The sequence below is a fragment of the Aptenodytes patagonicus genome, chromosome 6 (genome assembly GCF_965638725.1).
Source record: "Aptenodytes patagonicus chromosome 6, bAptPat1.pri.cur, whole genome shotgun sequence".
Lineage (NCBI taxonomy): Eukaryota > Metazoa > Chordata > Aves > Sphenisciformes > Spheniscidae > Aptenodytes > Aptenodytes patagonicus.
In genome coordinates, this window is record NC_134954.1 from 49,723,585 (window position 1) to 49,742,719 (window position 19,135).

A 19,135-nucleotide genomic window follows, 5' to 3' on the forward strand; every position below is an offset into this window, starting at 1 on the left:
ATTTTAAAAGATAATTTTGTGGTAGATATGTCTGTGGTTTTAAAAATGATAAAGAGTTAAGTAATAGCTTGAATTTAAAATTTTGCTTGCATTTTACTTAAAATGTTTCTAATATACAAATTCATTTTAAAACATATTTTCTCAATCCAGATGGCATTCCTGTGCAATTGCTAATACAAAAAGTAAATACTTGCTATATTGCTTAACCTGTCGCACTTTTTTTCTCAGAAAAACCCAGCCCACCAGAAAAACTTGGAGTAACAAATGTCACAAAGGACAGTGTTTCTCTTTCATGGCTAAAACCAGAACACGATGGTGGAAGCAGAATTGTGAGCTACCTCATTGAAGCTCTTGAGAAAGGACATCAAAAATGGGTTAAGTGTGCAGTTGTAAAGATGACTCATCATGTTGTCCATGGTCTTAAGGAGAATGTTGACTATTTCTTCAGGGTGTCTGCAGAAAACCAAGCTGGTTTAAGTGATCCTAAGGAACTACTGCTCCCTGTTACAGTTAAAGAACAATTAGGTATGCTTCCTGACATGAGACAAAAGTTGATACACATTAAATTGGATCCATTTTTTAATGGTTTGAAAATGTTTTCTTTTTCAGAATCTCCCGAGATTGACATGAAGGGCTTCCCTCATAACACTGTATATATTCGAGCAGGATCAAACCTGAAAGTTGAAATTCCAGTTTCTGGAAAACCAGTGCCAAAGGTGACATTGTCTAGAGATGGTGTTCCACTGAAACCTACCATGAGATTTCACACAGAAACCACTGCAGAAAGTCTCATCATTAACCTTAAAGAAAGTGTAGCTGCTGATGCTGGCAGATATGACATTACTGCTGCCAACTCAAGTGGCACCACAAAATCATTTGTTAATATTGTTGTCCTGGACAGACCAGGTCCTCCTGTTGGTCCTGTTGTCCTTAGCGATATCACTGAAGAGAGTGTAACACTCAGATGGCAGCCGCCAGCTTATGATGGTGGAAGTCAAGTTACCAACTATATTGTACTGAAAAGAGAAACAAGTACTGCTGCTTGGTCTGAAGTGTCTGCAACTGTTGCTAGAACTGTTATCAAAGTTATGAAGCTCACGACAGGAGAAGAATACCAATTCCGCATCAAAGCTGAGAACCGCTTTGGCATCAGCGATCACATAGACTCACAATGTGTGGTTGTCAAGCTTCCTTACAGTGAGTAATATGCTTCTCACGCCATAGGTCAATGCTTTAATGCTCTGATGTTGAAAATATAATTTTATTTACAATTAATCACTTCTTTTGATATCATCAGCTACCCCTGGCCCTCCTTCTACACCATGGGTCACAAATGTCACCCGAGAGAGTATTACTGTTGGATGGCATGAACCAGTCACTAATGGTGGCAGTGCAGTGATTGGATACCACCTGGAAATGAAAGACAGGAATAGCATATTATGGCAGAAGGCTAACAAGACCCTCATTCGCACAACTCACTTCAAAGTCACCACCATCAGCGCTGGCCTTATCTATGAATTTAGAGTTTATGCAGAAAATGCAGCTGGCATTGGAAAAGCAAGTCATCCTTCTGATCCAGTCCTTGCAATTGATGCTTGTGGTATGTATTCCCTAGAAAATAAAGAAACCCAACCATTTAAGTAGTGCTTCCCCCCCCCCCCCCCGTGATATTCTGTCCTGTACAGTAAGCCAATATCCAAAAACAGCTATTAGCAATACTCTCATGTTTCCTACTGCAGAACCACCACGAAACGTTCGTGTCTCAGATATTTCCAAGACTGCTATCACTCTGTCATGGCAGAAGCCAGCATTTGATGGTGGTAGCAAGATCACTGGATACATCGTAGAAAAACGTGATCTTCCAGATGGCAGATGGACAAAAGCTAGCTTCACCAATGTTATTGAGACTCAGTTCACAGTATCTGGTCTGACACAGAATTCCCGGTATGAATTCCGTGTCTTTGCTAAGAATGCCGTTGGTTCCATCAGTAATCCCTCAGATGTTGTGGGTCCTATCACATGTGTTGATACATACGGTAAGTGTTTTGCAGTGATACAATGGTACCATTTTGTGGTACTAGGAAGCTTAAAGGCAGCACTGTTTTGTAGAACCATAGTCTTTTAAATATGGAAGGCTAGTTTACAGTGATTGATTCAATAAGCTTGAATGACTGTGAGCTATTTGGGCATGATTGTAATGAACATCTTCGGCTGTATCTGCATTTTTAAAGTCTTATGGTATTTTTTTTCTTTGAGCAACAGAAGTCTGCCCATGCCCCATGGCCAAAGTGGTTATATTTATACATGTGGTTGCCTTTTATTGGTAGGATTAGTTCTAATTTGTTCTAGGTTTATGATTTGTTATACATGCTATCTTTACTTTGATCTGTATTTATAAAACACCTGTAACAATTAGCTTAAATAAAGTACTATTATTTTTGGGTTTATTAAATACAAGTCTAAAATAAGTATGTTTTTAACTTTTTCTTATTCTTATTTTTTCTTAAGGTGCACCTGAAATCGATGTACCACCAGAATATACAGAAGTGGTGAAATATAAAGCAGGAACTTCAGTTAAGCTAAAACTAGGCATCTCAGGCAAGCCTATACCCACAATTGAATGGTTCAAAAATGGCAATGAAGTACAAACCAGTGCACTAGTGTCTATCGAAAACACAATAGAATTTGCTTCTATACTTATCAAGGATGCAACTCGACTCAACAGTGGCACCTACGAATTAAAATTGAAGAATGCCATGGGTTCAGCATCAGCCCATGTTAGAGTACAGATACTTGGTATGTCTTGAGATACAACTGCATTATACTATTAAACAATAATTCAGTAATAAATACTTAACATCTTCTCTCTTCTGCCTTCCACAGACAAGCCGGGACCCCCAGGTGGACCTATACAGTTTAAGACAGTCACTGCTGAAAAGATTACAATAACGTGGGACCCACCAGCAGATGATGGTGGTGCACCTGTAACACACTATGTTGTTGAAAAGCGGGAGACAAGTCGGGTTGTATGGTCTTTAATTTCTGAAAAACTGGAGGGGTGTATCATAACTACAACAAAACTTATCAAAGGAAATGAATATGTGTTCCGTGTCCGTGGTGTGAACAAGTTTGGAGTTGGTGATTCACTGGAGTCAGAACCCGTTATAGCCAAAAATTCATTTGGTAAGAAATATAAAATAACTATGCAACTGAACCATCTTGTGTATTATTTGTAAGTAGTACTGATCTACTGACATATTTTTTTTTCACTCAGTTACACCTGGACCACCTAGTGTACCAGAAGTCACAATGATAACCAAGAATTCTATGACCGTTGTCTGGAATAGGCCCACTGTTGATGGAGGCAGTGAAATATCAGGCTATTTTCTTGAGAAGCGTGACAAGAAGAGTCTGAGTTGGTTCAAGGTTACTAAAGAAACCATTCGGGACACCAGAGAGAAAGTAACAGGTCTGACTGAAAACAGCGAATATCATTTCCGAGTTTGTGCTGTCAATGCAGCTGGACAAGGTCCGTTCTCTGAAGCTTCTGACTTCTACAAAGCCACAGATCCTGTTGGTAAGATACAACATGCAGTATATCTAATTAGTTAGAAATCAATGGACAATGAGCAATTAGGATGGGATTGCACCAATGTAACTGAGGGCAGATTTTATCCCTCTTTATGATTAATTGTAAATATGGCTTCTGATTTTTTTCCCCCCTCCCCTGTAAACTATCACTTACAGATAAGCCAGGCTCACCAACAAAGCTGAAGGTTGTGGATACAACCAAGACATCCGTCACCCTTGGCTGGATTAAACCTGCTTATGATGGAGGAAGTCCAATTACCAACTATGTGGTGGAGAAAAGGGAAGGTGAAGAGCAAGAATGGACTGTAGTCAGTACTAAGGGAGAAGTGAGAACAACTGAGTATGTTGTATCACACCTTCAGCCAAGTGTTAATTATTATTTCCGTGTGTCTGCTATAAATTGTGCTGGACAAGGAGAGCCTATTGAAATGACAGAACCCGTTCAAGCTAAAGATATTCTTGGTACTGTACTTTTCAGTTATTTATCATTTTTCTGTGTTTTGGTTTTTTTTCAAAGCATTTCTTATTTTACATTCCAAGTATGCACTATTAATTTTTACTTATTTCCACAGTGGCACCAGAGATTGATCTGGATGTTGCTCTCCGGACCTCTGTTGTGGCTAAAGCAGGTGAAGATGTGCAAATAATGATTCCATTCAAAGGAAGACCTCCTCCAACAGTCACATGGAGAAAGGGTGACAAGAATCTTGGGATTGATGAAAGATATATCATCCAGAACACAGAATCATCTACACTACTTACTATTCCTCAAGTTACCCGAAATGATACAGGAAAATATGTTCTTACAATTGAAAATGGAGTTGGAGAAGCGAAATCATCATTTGTGAATGTAAAAGTACTTGACACGCCATCTGCCTGCCAGAAGCTGCAGCTTAAGCATGTTTCTCGTGGCACAGTTACACTGGTATGGGAGCCACCTCTCATTAATGGTGGTTCTGAAATAACAAATTATGTTGTTGAAAAAAGAGATGCTACAAAGAGGGCCTGGTCAACTGTAACAACAAAGTGTTCTCATACCACCTTTAAGCTAACTAACCTGTCAGAGAAGACTGCATTCTTCTTCCGTGTTCTTGCTGAAAATGAAATTGGACTGGGTGAACCTTGTGAGACATCTGAACCAGTGAAAGCTGCAGACATACCTGGACCTGTAAAAGACCTAGCCATGAAAGATTCTACAAAGACTTCTGTTAAATTGCAGTGGAGCAAACCTGACTATGATGGTGGTAGCATTATATCGGACTATGTTATTGAAAAGAAACTGCAGGAAGAAAAAGAATGGACATATGCAGGCACAAGTAAGAGCTGTGAATTTGAAGTTGAAAAACTTAAAGAGCTTTCTGTCATGGAATTCAGAGTCTTTGCTAAAAATGAAAAAGGCATGAGTGACGGTGTTACTGTTGGACCCATTACAGTTAAAGAACATACAATAACACCTGAAGCTGACCTTTCTGATATTCCTGGAGGTCAAATTGCAGTAAGAATTGGACATAACCTGCACATTGAATTGCCCTATAAAGGTAAACCTAAGCCATCAATGAGCTGGCTCAAGGACAACCTCCCTCTTAAAGAAACTGAACATCTTCGTTTCAAGAAAACTGAAAACAAGATAAGCTTAAGCATCAAGAATGTGAAAAAGGAGCATGGTGGCAAATATACTTTAATTCTTGATAATGTAGTCTGCAGAAAAACATTCACAATCACTGTCATCACTCTTGGCCCTCCATCTAAGCCAAAAGGACCTTTAAGACTAGACGAAATCAAAGCAGATAGTGTAGTTTTGTCATGGGAAACTCCTGAAGATGATGGGGGAGGAGAAATTACTGGCTACAGTATTGAGAAGAGAGAAACTTCACAAATGAACTGGAAGCTGGTGTGTTCAAGTGCTGCAAGAACAACTTTCAAAGTACCAAACCTTGTTAAAGACACTGAATATCAGTTTAGAGTTCGTGCGGAAAACAGATATGGAGTGAGCCCACCTCTTGTCTCAGCAGAAGTTGTGGCAAAGCATCAGTTTAGACCACCAGGTGCCCCGGGCAAGCCTGTTGTATACAACATAACGGCTGATGGAATGACCATATCTTGGGATGCTCCTGTTTATGATGGCGGTTCAGAGGTTATTGGATACCATGTCGAAAAGAAGGAAAGAAATAGTATTTTGTGGCAGAAGGTTAATGTTGCATTAATATCTAGCAGAGAATACAGGATTGCCGGACTGCTTGAGGGCCTGGATTACCAGTTCCAAGTATACGCTGAAAATGCTGCAGGTCTAAGCCGAGCTAGTGAGCCGAGCAAATTTACTTTGGCAGTCTCTCCAGTGGGTGAGTGAATGATCAATCACTCATCCAAGAAAATTCTAGTCTTGTAGACTATGGTGAGCAGTAATAAAAATAAATTTTAATTATTTTCCTTTCAGACCCACCTGGTACTCCTGATTACATTGATGTCACCAGGGAAACAGTCACCCTTAAATGGACCCCCCCACTGCGTGATGGAGGCAGTAAGATTGTGGCCTACAGCATTGAGAAACGGCAAGGAAGTGAAGACCGTTGGCTCAGATGTAACTTTACTGATGTCAGTGAATGCCAATATACAGTTACAGGACTCAGTTCAGGAGACCGATATGAATTCAGAGTACTTGCAAGAAATGCTGTTGGTACAATCAGCCCGCCTTCACAGTCTTCAGGCTATATCATGACCAGAGATGAAAACAGTAAGAATTATTTCTTAATATGCTTGTATTTGGGTACTGAAGCCAGCTAGAGCTTCTGGCTGTACTGATTGGAAATGGGAGGCCAAGGGGGGAAGAACGTGTGACTGAGGTCCTTCCAGTCAATTCAGAACATTTCTGTTTGTACTCCAAGGTGGGAGGGTCTAAATTAAGGACCCAAATCTGGCAGAAATATGTAATCAATTGCTGAAAGGCATGACACTCTACATTTGTGTTGGATAAGCAGCAGCAGCAAAATTGGAAAGAAATCATAAGCTGTAATATTCTGATGCACTGAATGATTTAGAAATGAAAATGTGCCTCAGGTAGCTTGGCGTACTGTAACAGCATATACTAATGGTGTCTTTCACCTATTGTTAATATGATGCACTGTGCGCTTACAGAAAAATTAAGTTTATAGTTCATATAATAGCTGCTTTTCAGAGAATGCCATTTTCTAAGTGAAAGAATTCTATATATAACAATCTTTTATAATTAATACATTAAAAAAGAGTATCAGGAAAAAATATGGGAACTGAATTATATTTTCCTTTTTTAGTTGCTCCAACAATTGAATTTGGCCCTGAGCACTTTGAAGGCCTTACTGTTAAAGCTGGAGAGAGCATTAGACTTAAAGCTCTAATCAAAGGACGTCCAGTACCTAAAGTGACATGGTTTAAGGATGGCAAGGAGATTGATAAACTAATGAATATAGAAATAACTACAGCTATTGGATATAGCACAATTTTCATTAGAGATGCTACCCGGGATCATCGTGGAGTCTACACAGTAGAAGCCAAAAATGCATCAGGCACTAAACAAGAAGATATTACCTTCAGAGTACAAGGTACTCCACCAAACACTTTCAGCATGCTCTTTTAAAGTAGTATTTTATTCTAAGTGCCAGCAAATTATAATTCTGAACTTTAAAATTGCAGACACACCAGGAAAAGTTGGTGGACCAATACGATTCACGAACATTACTGGAGAAAAAGTCACATTATGGTGGGAGCCTCCGGCTAATGATGGTTGTGCTTCTATTTCCCACTACATAATTGAAAAACGTGAAACCAGCAGGATTGCTTGGGCATTAGTTGAAGATAAATGTGAAGCTTGCAGCTACACTGCACTTAAATTAATTAAGGGCAATGAGTACCAGTTCCGTGTCTCTGCAGTGAACAAATTTGGAGTTGGCAGACCACTGGAATCTGATCCAGTTACCGCACAAATACCTTACAGTAAGTTTCCACCTCATTCTGTAGAAATAACTGTGAAGTTACCATCTTGTTTTCCTAATGATGTTTTTCTTTTTTTAGCTCTCCCTGATGCACCAGGAACTCCAGAACCTACCAATGTAACAGGAGACAGTATCACACTCACATGGGCAAGACCAAAATCAGATGGCGGAAGCGAGATAAATGAGTACATTCTAGAAAGGAGAGAAAAGAAGAGCATGCGCTGGGTTAAAGTATCCAGTAAGAGGCCCATTACTGAGAACAGATACAGAGTAACTGGCCTTATTGAAGGCAATGAGTATGAATTCCATGTCATGGCTGAAAACGCTGCAGGAGTTGGACCTGCAAGTGATGTTTCAAAGCTGATTAAATGTAGAGAACCAGTCAGCCCACCAAGTGCTCCTAATGTTGTAAAGGTGACAGATACATCAAAGACTAGTGTAAGCTTAGAGTGGACTAAGCCAGTTTTTGACGGAGGCATGGAAATAATTGGGTACATCATTGAGATGTGCAAAGCTGATCTCGAAGCATGGCAGAAAGTCAATGCAGAGACTGTTCTTGCTACTAAATATACTGTTGTTGATTTGGAGGCAGGAGAACACTATAAATTCAGAGTTAGTGCTGTCAATGGTGCTGGCAAAGGAGAAAGTTGTGAAGTTCCTGCATCAGTCCAAACCGTGGACAGGCTTTCTGCACCTGAAATTGATATTGATGCAAACTTCAAGCAGACTCATATTGTAAGAGCAGGTGCAAGCATTCGTCTATTTATTGCCTTCTCTGGAAGACCTGTTCCTACTGCTGTGTGGTCCAAAGCAGATGCTAATCTTAGCTTGCGTGCTGACATTCAAACAACTGATTCATTCAGCACATTGACTGTGGAGGAATGCAATAGAAATGATGCTGGCAAGTATGTCTTTACTGTGGAAAACAACAGTGGAAGTAAGTCTATCACATTTACTGTCAAGGTTTTAGACACGCCTGGTCCACCAGGACCTATTACATTTAAAGATGTGACTCGAGGATCTATTACTTTAATGTGGGATGCTCCTGTTCTGGATGGAGGTTCACGCATCCATCACTACATTGTGGAAAAACGGGAAGCAAGCCGTCGTAGCTGGCAAGTGGTGAGTTCAACATGCACTCGACAAATCTTTAAGGTCACTGATCTGGCAGAAGGTGTGCCGTATTACTATCGAGTGTCAGCAGAAAATGAATATGGTGTAGGTGAACCCTGTGAATTAACAGAACCAGTTGTAGCCACAGAAGAACCTGCTCCACCTAAGAGACTAGATATTGTCGATACAACCAAATCTTCTGTAGTTTTAGCTTGGCTTAAACCTGATCATGATGGTGGTAGCCGTGTTACTGGATACCTTCTTGAAATGAAACAAAAAGGATCTGACTCCTGGATTGAAGCTGGACAAACCAAACAACTTACTTTCACTGTTGAAGGCCTTGTGGAGAACACTGAATATGAGTTCCGGGTCAAGGCAAAGAATGATGCTGGCTACAGTGAGCCGAGAGAAGCTTTCTCTTCTGTTATTATTAAGGAGCCACAGATTGAACCAACAGCAGATCTCAGCGAAATAAGCAGACAGCTCATAACATGCAAGGCTGGAAGCACCTTTACTATTGATATACCAATCAGTGGGCGCCCAGCTCCAAAAGTGACATGGAAACTTGAGGAGATGAGGCTGAAGGAAACTGAGAGAGTGACCATCAAGACAACAAAAGACAGAACCATACTGACTGTAAAGGACAGTATGAGAGGTGACTCTGGTAAATACTACCTCACACTTGAAAACACTGCTGGTGTGAAAACATTTACTGTCACAGTGGTAGTCATAGGAAGGCCAGGTCCTGTCACTGGCCCAATTGAAATATCATCTGTCTCTGCTGAATCCTGTGTGTTGACCTGGAAAGAACCTGAAGATAATGGTGGCAGTGACATTACGAACTACATTGTAGAGAAACGTGAATCTGGCACAACAGCATGGCAGCTGGTAAATTCCAGTGTGAAACGTACACAGATCAAAGTCACTCATCTCACAAAATACCAGGAGTACAGTTTCCGAGTAAGTTCAGAAAACAGATTTGGTGTCAGCAAACCCCTTGAATCAAAAACAATAGTTGCTGAGCATCCATTCGGTAAGTAAAACACTTCTCAAAATTTATTCTTTTCCTCTGACTGAGGTATTTGTAAGAACTAACATTTTCCTCCCCGTCTTTTTTGTGTTTAGTCCCACCAAGCCCACCTTCAAGGCCAGAAGTCTATTCTGTGTCTGCAACTGCCATGGCCATTCGCTGGGAGGAACCCTATCATGATGGTGGCAGCAAAGTCATTGGATATTGGGTTGAAAAGAAGGAGCGCAACACCATCCTTTGGGTGAAGGAAAACAAAGTGCCATGCTGTGAATGCAACTACAAAGTCACGGGATTGGTGGAAGGCCTAGAATATCAATTCAGAACCTATGCTCTAAATGCTGCAGGTGTTAGCAAAGCTAGTGAAGCTTCCAGACCTGTAGTGGCTCAAAATCCAGTTGGTAAGTATTACTTTTAGAGTTATGTTGTTATTTAAGCTAAAATAGAATTGCATTTATCATTTTTCTGTTTTATTCCTCCAGATCCACCAGGAAGACCAGAAGTAACAGATGTCACCAGATCTACAGTGTCGCTGAGCTGGTCAGCACCCCTTTATGATGGTGGAAGCAAAATTATCGGATATATTATAGAGCGCAAACCATATAATGAATCTGGTGATGGGCGCTGGCTGAAATGCAATTATACCATTGTATCAGAAAACTTTTTTACTGTGACAGCTCTTAGTGAAGATGAAGCATATGAATTCCGTGTACTAGCAAAGAATGCTGCTGGTGTGATTAGCAAAGGATCTGAATCGACTGGTGCTGTCATTTGCAAAGATGAATACTGTAAGAAATATTCTCTTGGAACAATTAAAAAGATACATAATGTTCTATTTTTAGTACTGTCATGTCATTTGTTTTTAATCTCTTTTTCCTTATGACAGCACCACCAAAGGCTGAACTCGATGCCAGACTGCAGGGAGAAGTTGTGACCATTAGGGCTGGATCAGATCTTGTTCTTGATGCAGCCATTGGTGGGAAACCTGAACCAAAAGTCTTCTGGTCCAAAGGTGACAGGGAATTGGATCTATGTGAAAAGATATCTCTGCAATACACCAGCAAACGAGCCATTGCAATTATCAAGCTCTGTGACAGAAGTGATAGTGGAAAATATACTCTAACAGTTAAAAATGCCAGTGGGATGAAACAAATTTCTGTTCTTGTCAAAGTGCTTGGTATGTATCCCACGATTAATATTTATACTTAGTATACTAAAAAACCCACATTCTTTTAAATAAGAGTGAGATGCTTTTCCTTAGCTGCTAATAACACTATTTATTTTCATCTCTACCCAGACTCACCAGGTCCATGTGCAGGCAAAATCACTATTAGCAGAGTAACAGAAGAGAAATGTACTCTTGCATGGAACATTCCTGAGGAAGATGGAGGTGCACAAATCACTCACTATATCGTAGAAAGGCGTGAAACCAGCAGACTTCATTGGGTTATTGTTGAGGCTGAATGCCAGACTTTATCATGTGTGGTAACAAAACTTATTAAAAATAACGAATACATCTTCCGTGTGAGAGCTGTCAACAAATATGGACCAGGTGTTCCACTTGAAACAGAATCTGTGATTGCCAGGAATGCTTTCAGTGAGTGTTATTATCTTCCATTGTGCATCAGAATTTGTGGAATGTTTCTCACAGATAAACAATTTTTTAAATAATTTTTTTTTTTCACCTTTTAAAATAAAACAGCTATCCCAACACAGCCCGGTGCTCCTGAAGAAGTGAGTGTCGGCAAGGAACATATCATTATTCAGTGGACGAAACCAGAATCAGATGGTGGCAGTGAGATTAAGGACTATCTTGTGGACAAACGTGAAAGGAAAAGTCTGCGCTGGACACGAGTGAACAGAGATTACACTGTTTATGATACCAGACTGAAAGTCACTGGTCTCATGGAAGGCAGCCAGTACCAGTTCCGTGTCACTGCAGTGAATGCTGCTGGGAACAGTGAGCCTAGTGAAGCTTCACAGTACATGTTATGTAAAGAACCATCATGTAAGTTGCCACATTTAAAACATATTTTAATATTTACTTATAATAATGGAGCATAAACCCATGTTGACACTTCGACTAAGATACCCAAAACCACATATGATCTCACTGAACTAGCTAGTATTAGAATAAACCTAAAAGCCATTAATAGTTCATTTTAAATGCATTTCCTAGCATTAGCTGTTTAGAAATTGTTTTTAACTTTAAAACGTTTCCTGCACCAATGTGAAATGCATTTTCTTCTTTTTCAAAGATACTCCTGCACCACCTTCAGCTCCAAGAGTCGTGGATACTACTAAGCACAGCATAAGTTTAGCATGGTCAAAGCCCACCTATGATGGTGGTGCTGACATCTTAGGCTATGTTCTTGAAATGAAAGAAGAAGGTACTGAACAGTGGTATCGACCACATACAACTGCCACTCTGAGGAATACTGAGTTCACCGTGACTGGTCTTAAAACAACCCAGAAATACCAATTCAGAGTTGCTGCTACAAATGTGAATGGTATGAGTGAATTTAGTGAATCATCAGCAGAAATAGAACCCGTGGAAAGAATAGGTAATTTGAAGACAATGTATATTTTAAGGAATAAATATGTTTTCCTTTAGAACTACTAAAAGATTAATTAATTCCATGTTTCTTACACCCTTCATCAGAAATACCTGAGCTTGAACTTGCTGATGATCTGAAGAAGACAGTTACGGTCAGAGCTGGTGGTTCCCTGCGCCTAATGGTCTCTGTATCTGGTAGACCTGCTCCCGTAATCACATGGAGTAAGCAGGGTGTTGACCTTGTAAGTCGAGCTATTATTGATACTACTGACAGCTACACTCTGCTTATTGTGGATAAAGTTAATCGGTATGATGCTGGAAAATACGTCATTGAGGCTGAAAATCAATCAGGAAAAAAATCTGCAACTATTTCTGTAAAAGTGTACGGTAAGTACTGCTACAATTGTATATGGGCATTACATCACTCATAGTGCACACTGCTCAGGAATAAGAAAGTCATTCATTTCCAGAGGAAGTTTGCAGTTTAAATAACTTGGGAATGTTTGGGAAGTCAGAAAAACAATCTAATCCAAAGGAAAATACATAGTTTCTAAAGCTGTGCCAGTTTACAAATCAAAACCCAGCATTGTTTTTTTATGCAGAATCAGTCACTGACTAAAAGGAAAGGATCCAAAAGGAAAAAAACAAATCTTTTTTTTGTTTTAGATACACCTGGTCCACCAGCTGCAGTGAGAATTAAGGAAGTATCAAAAGATTCTGTGACACTTACTTGGGATATTCCAACCATTGACGGTGGAGCCCCAGTCAACAATTATATAATTGAGAAACGTGAAGCTTCCATGAGAGCTTACAAGACTGTCACTACCAAATGCAGCAAGACATTTTATAGAGTTACTGGACTTCTAGAAGGAGCTTTGTATTATTTCAGAGTATTACCAGAAAATATTTACGGCATTGGTGAAGCTTGTGAAACATCTGATGCTGTACTAGTATCTGATGTCCCCATGGTACCACAAAAACTTGAAGTGATTGACACCACTAAATCAACTGTTACTCTTGCGTGGGAGAAACCACCACATGATGGTGGCAGCAGATTGACTGGCTATGTTATTGAGGCCAGCAAAGCCGGAACAGAAAGATGGTTGAAGGTAGTGACACTGAAGCCTACCGTCTACGAGCATACAATTATCTCTCTCAATGAAGGTGAACAGTACTTGTTCAGGGTCAGAGCACAGAATCAGAAGGGCGTCTCAGAACCACGAGAGATTGTCACAGCAGTGACAGTACGAGACCAAAAAGGTAGGTATCTACTGTTAAAAATAACAGGGTGAAGCTTACATCAAATGAATGTGATATTTATAAAATGGAAATTTAAAATATCAATTATTTGCTTTTCTCAGTTCTACCAACAATTGACTTCGCTGGAATACCTCAGAAGACAATTCATGTACCTGCTGGCAAGCCCATTGAGTTAACTATTCCAATTGAAGGACGACCACCTCCAGCTGCATCTTGGTTCTTTGCTGGTTCTAAACTAAAAGAATCAGAACGCATCAAAACGGAGACTGTTGCCAAAATGGCTAAATTAACAGTGCGTGAGACCACTATACATGACACTGGAGAGTATACGCTTGAACTGAAGAACACAACTGGAACAGTTACTGATACAATAAAGGTTATAATCCTTGGTAAGGATTTATGAAAATAATTGCCCATGATCTTTCTCCATCTGAACTTTGTTACATCAGCAATATGATTCCTTTTCTCCACATTTTTTTTTGTCTTTTAATTTTCTTTTTTTTCTAGACAAACCTGGACCACCTATTGGACCTATCCGAATTGATGAAATTGATTCAAATTATGTAACCATCTCCTGGGAGCCACCTGAGCTGGATGGTGGAGCTACCCTTAGTGGCTATGTGGTAGAACAGCGCGATGCTCACCGTCCTGGATGGCTGCCAGTTTCAGAGTCAGTAACCAGGACAATGTTTAAGTTCACCAGACTTGTTGAAGGTGCAGAATACGTGTTCCGTGTGGCTGCTACAAACCGCTTTGGAATCGGATCCTACCTGCAGTCTGAAATTATAGAATGCAAGAGCAGAATCCGTAAGGCTGAATTTTTGTTTATTATCTACCTTTAAAAATAAAAATATATATTTAAATGGGCTTATATATCCACACATAGATTAGATTTTTCTAGATGTTACTAATTCCTTTCGCCAAATAAAATAGTACATTATGATGCACGGTAGTCTTGTTATCCTTCCAGAGAAAAATGCCATCTATAAATCTATATAGGTATTATAGATGCACTGCACAGAACCCGGATAGTAAACTTGGATTTTCTGCTCAGGTCTACCATTAGTCTTAAAAATTGCTTTACCCCAATTACAAAAACAGGAGTATTTCACTGACCTAGTTTGTAAAGTACTTTGATATCTGCTGATAAAAAGAGTTTGATAGGACATTGATATTACATTGTCATTCACAATATATTGCATATTACTAATGTGTAGAATCATTTGACGCTTTCTTCACTAATTCTGTGTTATGTTTTTACAGGTATTCCTGGTCCTCCTGGCACTCCAGAAGTGTTTGATATCTCTCGGGATGGCATGACATTAACTTGGTATCCTCCGGAAGATGATGGTGACTCACAGATTACTGGTTATATTGTGGAACGCAAAGAAGTTAGAGCAGATAGATGGATCCGTGTAAATAAAGTTCCAGTCACTATGACTCGTTACCGTTCCACTGGGTTGGTTGAAGGATTAGAATATGAACACCGAGTCACAGCAATCAATGCCAGAGGCACTGGGAAACCCAGCCGTCCTTCCAAGTCTGCTGTCGCCAGAGATCCAATTGGTAAGTAATTTCCTACAAAGATTAAGCACATCATGGCAGACGGGAATTATACCAGTAAAATTTACTCTTTTTTCTAATTTGGAAATTTATCTGGGTGTATTAACAAATGAGATTCTGACTGGAGAAAACCAAGAAAATATTAGTGAAAATCTTTCATTCTAAGTTTTCCTGTGTAAATCCTATAGACTTAATACAGATCATATGTTGCAAGTTAGCATTTGTTACATCTTTTAAATATTCATAAAAAAGATCCCACCCCCGCATCTGATCTTCTCTTCCAGCTCCTCCAGGTAAACCTCAGAATCCAAGAGTCACTGATACTACAAGAACATCTGTCTCCCTGGCTTGGAGTCCACCAGAAGATGAAGGTGGTTCTAAAGTTACTGGCTACTTAATTGAGATGCAGAAGGTTGATCAATTTGAATGGACCAAATGCAATACCACGCCAACCAAGATTCGTGAATACACCTTGACACATCTCCCCCAGGGTGCAGAGTACAGATTCCGTGTGCTAGCCTGTAATGCTGGTGGGCCAGGAGAACCTGCTGAAGTGCCAGGAACAGTCAAAATAACAGAAATGCTTGGTAAGACACTTCAATTCTTAACTCTTATAATAAGTTGTCCTAAAAAAGTACTTGCCTAAAGCAGATATGATGTCATCTGTAAAACAGACATAGCATGACATGTTAATTTTGTTTACAGAATATCCTGACTACGAACTTGATGAAAAATACCAGGAAGGTCTCATGGTGAGACAAGGTGGAGTTATCAGGCTTACAATACCCATTAAGGGTAAGCCCATCCCAATATGCAAATGGACAAAAGAAGGACATGACATCAGCAAGAGGGCCATGATTGCGACTTCTGACACTCACACAGAACTTGTGATCAAAGATGCAGAAAGAGAAGATTCAGGAACCTATGATTTGGCACTTGAAAACAAGTGTGGCAAAAAAGCTGTGTATATTAAAGTCAGAGTGATTGGCATTCCAAATCCACCAGAAGGGCCACTTGAGTATGATGATATACAAGCTCGTTCTGTCAGAGTAAGCTGGAGGCCTCCTACAGATGATGGTGGTGCAGATATCCTAGGTTATATTGTTGAGAGACGAGAAGTACCAAAGACTGCCTGGTACACTGTTGACTCTAGAGTGAAAGGGACATCACTAGTGGTAAAAGGGCTCAAAGAAAATGTGGAATATCACTTCCGTGTTTCTGCTGAAAATCATTTCGGTATTAGCAAATCTCTCAAATCTGAAGAACCAGCAGTACCAAAGACACCTCTAAGTAAGTTTTCCTTTAGATTTTTTTTTTTTTTTTTTTTTTATAAAATAATTTTTAGTTACTACATTATGGTTCTAAAAGTGCAGTAGTATATACAAATGTTTTAATGCTACATCACTATTATTTCTATTATTTTTGTTATTATAATTATTAACAGATCCTCCAGAGCCTCCAAACAACCCACCTGAAGTGCTCGATGCTACAAAGAGTTCTGTCAACTTGTCCTGGTCCAGACCTAAAGATGATGGCGGTTCTCGTGTAACTGGCTACTACATTGAACGTAAAGAGACATCTACAGAAAAATGGGTCCGGCATAATAAGACACAGATTACCACTACAATGTACACAGTAACGGGACTTGTTCCAGATGCTGAGTATCAATTCCGTATCATTGCTCAAAATGACATTGGTGAAAGTGAAGCAAGTCCTGCTTCTGAACCAGTTGTATGCAAGGATCCATTCGGTAAGAAAATGTTTGCATTAACAGATCTTCTGAAAAGCAACTTAGTGCCATTTAGAGAGGAATTTATTTTCTGTATATATTTTAATTTTCAGACAAACCAAGCCAACCTGGAGAAATTGAGATCACTTCTATATTTAAGGACAGCATTACATTAGAATGGGAACGACCCGAAAGTGATGGTGGCAAAGAGATCCTTGGTTATTGGGTTGAATATCGCCAGTCTGGAGAAAGCACCTGGAAAAAATGCAATAAAGAACGCATCAAGGACAGGCAGTTTACAGTAGGAGGTTTACTAGAAGCTACAGAATATGAGTTCCGTGTTTTTGCAGAAAATCAGACTGGCCTCAGCAGACCTCGGAGGACTGCTATGGCAGTGAAAACTAAATTAACATGTAAGCAAAAATATATTGTCATATTTGCTGTGATAGTGTTGTGATTTGCTGTGTCATAAACCACAGTGCTGCACTTAACATGCTGCCTATTTGTTTTACATGTTATTTGCCACATGACTGTCCTAAAGCACAGTCTTTCAAGTATAAGAGGCACAAGTATAAATGAAAATTAATTTCCAGTAAGATAGTAATAGAGGAAAATTTCATAGTAATCTTCATTATTTTTTAATTTTCTTTGTCGTAGCTGGAGAAGCACCTGCCATAAAAAGAGAAATGCAGGATGTTACAACTAAACTGGGTGAAGCAGCTCAGCTGACATGCCAGATTGTTGGGAGACCTTTGCCTGATATTAAATGGTACCGCTTCGGCAAAGAACTGGTGCAAAGCCGAAAATACAAAATGTCATCTGATGGACGCAACCATACACTGACAGTAATAACAGACGAACAGGAGGATGAAGGTCTCTACACTTGTATGGCTACCAATGATGTCGGAGAAATTGAAACTAGTGGCAAGCTATTACTGCAGGCTCCTCCTCAGTTCCATCCTGGCTTCCCTTTGAAAGAGAAATACTATGCAGGTGCAGGTGGCACCCTCCGCCTTCACGTTGTGTACATTGGCCGACCAGTACCAGCAATAACTTGGTTCCACAGCAACAAACCTTTGAGAGGGTCAGAAACAGTTACTATTGAGAACACAGAGCATTATACTCATCTTGCTATTAAGAACGTCCAGCACAAGACTCATGCTGGGAAGTACAAAGTGCAACTCAGTAACACATTTGGAACGGTTGACACTGTACTTAATGTGGAAATACAAGGTAATTAATTTTATTTTCAGTATTTTTGTGGAATACTTTCTCAAATATTTACTGGCAAAAGAACTAAAAATATCGTGCTTTTTCTTTTACAGATAAGCCAGATAAACCGGTAGGGCCGATTCTTATAGAGTCTATACTGAAGAATTCTGTGGTGATAAGCTGGAAACCACCAGAGGATGATGGAGGTGCTATGATAACCAACTACATCATAGAGAAACGTGAAGCCAAGGAAGGAGCAGAATGGCAACTTGTATCTTCAAGCATTTCAGGCACAACCTGTAGAATTGTTAACCTAACTGAAAATGCAGGCTATTATTTCCGTGTTTCTGCTCAGAATACATATGGCATTAGCGAAGCGCTGGAGGTTTCATCAATTGTTGTTATGAAGCCTCCATTTGGTAAGTGGACACCAAAATTTCAATTTCTGTATGTGCCTGTAATTACTAAGGTAAGCTCACTTCAGTTTTCAAACCTTTTTATTTTTTACAGAAAAACCAGGACAACCTGGTCAGCCAGTAGCAAGTGCTGTCACAAAGGATTCTTGTGTTGTCTCATGGAAGCCACCTGCAAGTGATGGCGGTGCAAAGATTAGAACTTATTATCTCGAGAAGCGTGAGAAAAAACAAAACAAGTGGATTTCTGTAACAACAGATGAAATTCGTGAAACCGTCTATTCTGTGAAAGATCTTATTGAAGGTCTTGAATACGAGTTCCGTGTAAAATGTGAAAATCTTGGTGGTGAAAGTGAGTGGAGTGAGGTATCACAACCAGTCATTCCAAAATGTGATGTACCAATTCAAGCTCCACATTTCAAGGAAGAACTAAGGAATCTGAATGTGAAATTTCAAGCTAATGCCACATTTGTCTGCAAAGTCACTGGTCATCCTAAACCAATTGTTAAGTGGTACAGACAGGGCAAAGAAATCATGCCAGATGGTGAAAAGATCAAGATACAGGAATTCAAGGGTGGCTATCACCAGCTGGTCATCACAAATGTAACGGATGATGATGCCACAGTATATCAAGTTAGAGCTACCAACCAAGGAGGATCTGTGTCTGGCACTGCCTCTTTGGACGTTGAAGGTGAATGAAGGGTC

General features: G+C 39.8%; 1 protein-coding gene across 6 annotated transcripts in view; it reads left to right on the top strand.

Annotated features, from left to right (window-relative positions):
- LOC143162320 (titin-like) overlaps positions 1-19,135 on the top strand; it is a 245,966-nt gene that overhangs the window by 217,910 nt on the left and 8,921 nt on the right. For all 6 annotated transcript variants that reach the window (XM_076342523.1, XM_076342517.1, XM_076342519.1 and 3 more), the window contains 31 exons: positions 229-525; positions 610-1,197; positions 1,298-1,600; positions 1,740-2,036; positions 2,509-2,796; positions 2,884-3,183; positions 3,275-3,577; positions 3,748-4,053; positions 4,164-5,930; positions 6,026-6,322; positions 6,879-7,166; positions 7,258-7,557; positions 7,636-9,702; positions 9,795-10,097; positions 10,179-10,484; positions 10,583-10,873; positions 10,994-11,293; positions 11,399-11,704; positions 11,955-12,260; positions 12,359-12,640; positions 12,920-13,513; positions 13,615-13,902; positions 14,021-14,320; positions 14,777-15,079; positions 15,361-15,663; positions 15,782-16,366; positions 16,521-16,826; positions 16,919-17,218; positions 17,463-18,038; positions 18,131-18,436; positions 18,528-19,121. In XM_076342523.1, coding sequence (XP_076198638.1) covers positions 229-525; positions 610-1,197; positions 1,298-1,600; positions 1,740-2,036; positions 2,509-2,796; positions 2,884-3,183; positions 3,275-3,577; positions 3,748-4,053; positions 4,164-5,930; positions 6,026-6,322; positions 6,879-7,166; positions 7,258-7,557; positions 7,636-9,702; positions 9,795-10,097; positions 10,179-10,484; positions 10,583-10,873; positions 10,994-11,293; positions 11,399-11,704; positions 11,955-12,260; positions 12,359-12,640; positions 12,920-13,513; positions 13,615-13,902; positions 14,021-14,320; positions 14,777-15,079; positions 15,361-15,663; positions 15,782-16,366; positions 16,521-16,826; positions 16,919-17,218; positions 17,463-18,038; positions 18,131-18,436; positions 18,528-19,121 — 13,950 coding nt within the window. The remainder of the gene's footprint in view (positions 1-228; positions 526-609; positions 1,198-1,297; positions 1,601-1,739; positions 2,037-2,508; positions 2,797-2,883; positions 3,184-3,274; positions 3,578-3,747; positions 4,054-4,163; positions 5,931-6,025; positions 6,323-6,878; positions 7,167-7,257; positions 7,558-7,635; positions 9,703-9,794; positions 10,098-10,178; positions 10,485-10,582; positions 10,874-10,993; positions 11,294-11,398; positions 11,705-11,954; positions 12,261-12,358; positions 12,641-12,919; positions 13,514-13,614; positions 13,903-14,020; positions 14,321-14,776; positions 15,080-15,360; positions 15,664-15,781; positions 16,367-16,520; positions 16,827-16,918; positions 17,219-17,462; positions 18,039-18,130; positions 18,437-18,527; positions 19,122-19,135) is intronic.